Source organism: Myotis davidii, unplaced genomic scaffold (assembly GCF_000327345.1).
Source record: "Myotis davidii unplaced genomic scaffold, ASM32734v1 scaffold93, whole genome shotgun sequence".
NCBI classification, from domain to species: domain Eukaryota; kingdom Metazoa; phylum Chordata; class Mammalia; order Chiroptera; family Vespertilionidae; genus Myotis; species Myotis davidii.
The window spans coordinates 10,624,642-10,631,433 of NW_006292095.1; the positions used below are offsets into that span (position 1 = coordinate 10,624,642).

General features: G+C 40.0%; 1 protein-coding gene across 1 annotated transcript in view; it reads left to right on the plus strand.

The window, feature by feature from the left end:
- Positions 1–1,212, plus strand: part of GSR (glutathione reductase) — a gene marked incomplete at its 5' end in the record, with an annotated part of 19,561 nt that extends 18,349 nt beyond the window's left edge. The window contains one exon of the mRNA XM_006765654.2: positions 893–1,212. Within this exon, the coding sequence (XP_006765717.1) occupies positions 893–1,042 (150 nt within the window). The remainder of the gene's footprint in view (positions 1–892) is intronic.
- Between the last annotated feature and the right edge of the window lie 5,580 nt (positions 1,213–6,792).

Consider the following 6,792-nt stretch of genomic DNA (forward strand, 5'->3'; position numbering starts at 1 on the left):
TATGTAAAGAAACTCTGGTGTTATAAATTCAATTTAGATTATAATATTTAAAAATCTTCTCTATAGTGCATATATAATGCATGATTTGGTATTTTTTTGTTTGCTTTAGGTTGAGATATACTTTTTATTAATTGTAAAAAGCACATAACATAAAATTTACCATCTTAACCATTTTTTAGTGTACCATTCAGTAACATTAAGTATATTCTTGATTTCTTTTTAAACAAAATATTTTTGTGGCTAAATGTTAGGTTCTCTAACTTTGTTTTTCAATGGACTGGTTACCCTAAAAGTATTTGCTGAAAGTGAACATTAAACTCATAGTTTGAAAATATAGTGAGAAACCTCACTGGAAATGGTGAGTTGAAACAAATGGCCCTTTATAGTCCTTTGTTCAGTCATCCAACATTATGGACTGAGTGCCTCCGAAGGGGCGTGTTTGTGCTTGGCCATAGGGATAGAGGGGGGAATGCAAGCAGATAGGGGCCCCTTCACCTGGATAAGATGGACTACAACTGTCCGGTCCCCAAATAAAAATAGAACATTGCAGTTGTGATAGAACCATGGTGGAGAATTATTGGTAGTGAGAGATCATTTAGTGATAGTTTAACTTGGTAGGGAACGAAGTATAGCTATTTAAAGAATAAATGGGCTTTAATCCTTAAAAGAGGAGAAGGAAGATTGTCCAGACAGTGAACAATTTGTGCAAAGGCGAGAGCACGTGTGAGTGCTCGGGAGAGAGGGAAGCCGAGAGCCCGAGGGAGGGCTGTGTGAGGTGGGCTGTGGAGGGATGTTGAGACAGCACCACGCAGGGCCTGTGGGCTGTGTCATTAGAGATGTAAGTTTTTTAGAGGTTTTTAAATAGCAGGTATCTTTCTCTTTTGTTTCCCAGGTGGTTGGGATCCACATGCAAGGAATTGGGTGTGATGAAATGCTGCAGGGGTTTGCTGTTGCAGTCAAAATGGGAGCCACAAAAGCCGACTTTGACAACACGGTTGCCATTCACCCTACCTCTTCGGAAGAACTGGTCACACTTCGTTGAGAACTCAGAGACTTGTGTGGCTGGCAGTTGGACCATAGACCTTCTGAAATGAACCAAATAATCACATTTACTTAAACTGTTTCTATTTTATGTATCCCTTTATTATATCCAGGATCTCCTGAGAGTGGAAAATTTCAATAAAAAGTAAAATGTATTTATGTGATTGGAAATTTGTTTTGTTACATAAGATTGATTTTCATTTGATTGCTTCTCACAATAATTAATAAGTTTTTTATTAACAGCTCTGTTAGCTGGTTTTGGTTTTGTTTCAGCCTCTTCCCAAGTGTAAATCTATATGAACCACAATTAAAAATGTACTTGAATGCATATAGCTTACCACTTTTTAAGAAATATGTATTTATTAATTTTAGAGAGAATAAGTATGGAGGGGGGGGGAGAGAGAGAGAGAGAGAGAGAGAGAGAGAGAGAGAGAAACATTAATGTGAAAGAGAAACATTGATTGGTTGCCTTCCATGCACACACCAATTAGGACCCAACCTGTACTCTGACTGGGAACCAAATCGGCAACCTTCTGGTGCACAGGATGGTGCCCAACCAACTGAACCACACTGGCCAGAGCTGGCTTGCCACTTTTTATAGAGGAAGATAACAGCAGCTGTTCACATTTAAGTAATGCAAGTGCACAGAATGTTTTGTTGTTCTTGAAGCCTGTCCTGTGTTCTGCATGTTACAAAGCTCCTTCAAGGATGTGACTTTTCTCTAAAAACATAACACAAGAGGCCTGTCTCCCTCATTTTACTCTTTCTTTTGTTTTAAATGGTTAAAAATTATTTGTCACTTTTATGAGATTAAATACATCAAACTTAGGAAAGACTTGAGGAGGTTAGTCACATAATGAACATTTTTTTAAAATATATTTTATTGACTTTTTACAGAGAGAAAGGGAGAGGGATAGAGAGTTAGAAACATTGATCAGCTGCCTCCTGCACACTCCCCACTGGGGATGTGCCCACAACCCAGGTACGTACCCTTGACCAGAATCGAACCTGGGACCCTTGAGTCCGCAGGCCGACGCTCTATCCGCTGAGCCAAACTGGTTAGGGCTGGAGGAACATTTTAGAAGTGATTCCAGGAGAGGGACTCAAACACTTCAAAAGTCCCTTTCTTTGCTGAGAGTTCATAGTTCTGTGAAAGATTTCAGTTTTTGTATGTGTTCTTGTCATTTTTTTTTCTAAAACAATTTCCAAAAATATGAAAATAAAATGTCTTATAAAATTTATTGTAATGAATGTATGAGTCACAGTTCATTTTCTAAGAACATTTCACATTTGGAGCATCAGATGCCAAAACTGAGCCTACCTTACGAAGGCCTAACGCCTTATGGGAATGAAAAGAGATTTCACTTTTATAAAGACCAGAGATTTAAAGGAAGCATTTACTAAATGTGATGGTTGAGTTGGAAGAACAGTCTAGAAGTTGCAGGTTTTGAGCATTTTATTTCCATTAGCCTTTACCAGCTAGGTAAGTTCCATTTCCCCACGGCTTTCGTTAGTAACGGTGCTGCTGACTTCTTTCATTAAGCTTTTCCTGAGTGTCTTTCTAGTTGGTGGTGGCCAGGTTGCTGCACTGACTTTAGGTAGGTCCCATGTCAATGCCCCCTTAGTAACTAGGTAATGTGATGATTGCAGCAAGAAAATAGGGTCCAAAATCCTAGACACGGACCAGACTGACACAGCCACTCCCCGCTCTTGTCCACCATCCTGGAGAGGGGTCCGGGGCTCTGGGCTTCGTTGACCTGGTGGGTTTCTCGCAATGCCCAGACCCCAAACTTTGGATGTGACTCGGTAAAGAAAAGAGGAGGGCCCAGTAGTCACTTCTCTAATAATGTATGTATGTATTCTGTCTCAGGTATCCTCTGTACTGTCTGTTTCTACAGGAAACAAACGTGAAAAGAACATTTTCCAAGTAGTAGACTTCATTCTCATCAGCAAAGTCTGTGTCAGCTGCGAGGTGATCTGGCCTAACGGCGTCAGGGCACAAAGCGCAGGGGAAAGTCGGGACATTCGGAACAACACTGTGCAACATCTGCCACCCTAGATGCTTCGTAGATAGTTACTGAAGGTGATACCTGGTACTTGCTTGCAAGTAACCATACAGCCTAGGTAGAAGAAGAGAGAAAATTCTGCACAAATAACTGCAGTTCAAAATAATGTGGTAAGCACAGGGTGACCATGTGATTTGTGGGCTAAAATGAGACACTCTTGGGAGTGAAAGGGGGCATATTAAGTAATTGGAACAAAAGGCACAAATCTGTACTGCTGCAGAAAAAGGGGATGGGGCCTCCCTAGTTATTCGAGAGGTGGACGTATACATGTTCACAAGAGGCAGCAAGTGCTATTTCGCTGGGGGAAAGGGCTGCGAGAAAGGTTATTTAGGATTTGGAATTTGAGGATGGTGGAGGAGGTTAGGGCATGTGGCAGGCGCAGTGAGACAGTTGGGCAAAGTGTACGTAGGAAACAACAGAGTTCATGCAGTGTGGTTGGAGCATAGCGTGCGTGTGTGTTTTATGTGGAATGTTTTCCCCACTTGTTTACCTGATGATGCAGTGATGTGTTGCTGCATACCAACTACCTGAAGACCCAGGGGGCTTTAAACAGAAACCACTTTATTATTCTGTATCTTATGATTTTTGAGGATCAGGAATTGAAGCAAAACTCAGCAAGCAAGGATGAGTCTTCTGTTGGTATTGACGGACCACTTGGGAATATTCAGCTGGTAGATGGACTGGTCTAGAAAGTCTAAAACAGAGTCTTTCAGATGACACACTTAGGCGAGGATGACTGGAAGGCTGGCCTCAGCTGAGACTGTCCACTGGAGTTCCTACATGTGGCCTTTCCAGCATTTCGGTCTCAGGTAATGGACATAGATGGGGCGCCGACCAGGGCTACCACAGATGGTTCCAGGGTTCCCAGGCAGATGCTGTAAGCTGTGGGGAGCCGATATAGGGTTAAGCCTCGGACTGACCTGTGGGCAAAGTCACAAACAATTCCCAGCTTAGAGGGCACAGTCCTCTTAGCATAATTAGGCTTGACCTTATAACACTCCCTAGATCTTATCTGGGGAGCTAATGGGCGGAGGAAGTGCAGGAAGTATAACCATGGTGTAAACAAGTGAAACTCACAAGAACAAAAACAAGTGAAACTCACAAAAACAGTGTAAACAAGTGAAACTCACAAGAACTGTGTAACTATGGTAACCACTACCTTGTTTACCTCTCACTATAAAATCAAGGCTCAGTTTGCCTTGGGATCTCTCTCTCTCTGTGGCCTCAGCCAGGCACAGGGAAGATCCACGGAGACTAAGGAAAGCTAGAGAGTTTTGAACGCTGTCTCCGTGTAAAACATTCTTCGCCGACTCCGTCCACACCTTTGGGAACCCCTGGACCGCTGGGACTGGACCCCAGCAGTAAGCCTTATGACCTAACCTCAGAAGTTCTAGAACATCACTTCCGCCACATGTTATTGGTTAAACAAGTCATGAAGGCCAGCCTAGATTTAAACAGAAGTTAATGGGAATTTGTCTCTCAGGAAGAGGGTTGGTAAAGAATTTGGGGCTATCTTGAATCACACACGCCTGGAAATCTACATATTTTACAAGACTTGACTAAAACCATCTTTGTGAAGACTTCTTTAATAATTTTAAAATATATTTTATTGATTTTTTTACAGAGAGGAAGGGAGAGGGATAGTTAGAAACATCGATGAATGAGAAGCATCGATCAGCTGCCTCCTGCACACTCCCCACTGGGGATGTGCCCCCAACCAAGGTACATGCCCTTGACCAGAATCAAACCCAGGACCCTTGAGTCCGCAGGCCAATGCTCCATCCACTGAGCCAAACCGGTTAGGGCCTTTAATAATTTTATGTTGTGTGTTCCCATAACACCTTGTCATATGCACCTTGCACATGTCATTTTATACTTCATGACAATTTCTATGTTCTCTGTTTGTTCAGTTTAATAGTGATTCTTGAACATCATGCAGCAACTTTGCAAGAGAGCAAAGGTGTGTAAATGTGTGGTTTTTCACACTAATATCTATAATTCAAAAGAGCCAACATTTTAATTCTTTACGTGTTTGAAAAATGAGTAGGCATGATTTTCAGGTCTTCAAACTTCCTTTTCCATGAATCTGACTTGGATGTAGATGAAAAGCTATTGGAGGTAGGAAAGGCTCCAAGGGAGGAGAGTTCTTTAATGCTAGGACCAGGGGTCCTCAAACTTTTTAAACGGGGGGCCAGTTCACTGTCCCTCAGACCGTTGGAGGGCCGGACCATTGTTTTAAAAAAAAACAACTATGAACAAATTCCTATGCACACTGCACATATCTTATTTTGAAGTAAAAAAACAAAACGGGGACAAATACAATATTTTATTTGCATGTGGCCCGTGGGCCGTAGTTTGAGGACCCCTGGACAGATAATAAGCAAAGTACATACTTTAGTTCCTCATTGTGGATATGGGTTAACTTGCTTTGTCGGCTATTTTGAGAATTAACGTGTCTAGTTAGTTGAGATGGATTACCAGGTGAGGGGAGTTGAAAGGCAGTAGTTATTTGATGGCAGAATGAAGTAAATTGATTTACTTTACTTCAATTTTCCTCTTCCAAACAATTATAATGTAAGAAATTAAAACACAAAATTAAGCCACCACATAAAAAATGAAGTTCTGATACATGCTACAACATGGATGAATCTTGAAAACATTACATCAAGCGAAATAAGCCAGACACAAAAAGATAAAATTTAAAATGTTTATTCCACTTACATAAAATATCTAGAACAAGGGCAAATTCATAGAGCTAGAAAGTAGATTAAAAGTTACCCAGAAAGGAGGGAATGAAGATTTATTGCTTAATGGGTACAGAAATTCTATTTGGGGTGATGAAAAATCTCGGAAATAGTGATGATGGTTGCATAATATGAATGTAATTAATCCCACCAAGTTGTACAATTTAAAATGGTAATTTTTAGGTTTTGTTACATATATTTTATCACAATAAAAGAAAATAGTAAAAAAAAAAAAAAAAAGCCACTCTTGGAATTAATCCTGTGGTTATACTGAGTTGTGCTCTTTGGGTTGGAGGTTTTGGATTGGTCAGGACAGAAGAATGTTTTATAAAATATACAAATTGTATTTCCTTAAAGAAGCCACCACACTTTCTACCAAAAAGTATGCGGGTGTTATAAGCATTCATGAGATAAAACATAATTGTTATTGCATTAGTAACTTGAATCATTCTTCATATACATTGACACCAGCCACACCCTTCTGACCTGAAATACCGAGGATGCCAATATGTAGGTGGTTTTAATTATAATAAAGGTTTATTTGAGCATCAGTGGTTGAGACTTTGTGTATATTACACAAATAGCCATGTCCCTATAAAATTTTTTTTTCAGAATGACAGTCTTTATTATTTTTAATTCATGGAATTATAGCACATCAGATCTTCAAGCAAAAACAATAGACGAACATCTCTATGATAAAATATTCTCCTCTTCTCGATAGCTTGGAATGAAAATGAAAATGTGTTCCCTTTTTAGTGAAGAAAAACACTTCAACAAAGTGTCCAATAAAAATCAAAGACCTGTCAGAATGGCTTGTCTATTGGAACTAAAGCTGGGCAACTACTCTACATTATTAAAAACTGACTTACATGAAGTCCTTTTTTTTCGTTATTAAATAAGTTTTTCTCAGACATTTCAGATCTCTAAGCCTTACAGTAAAA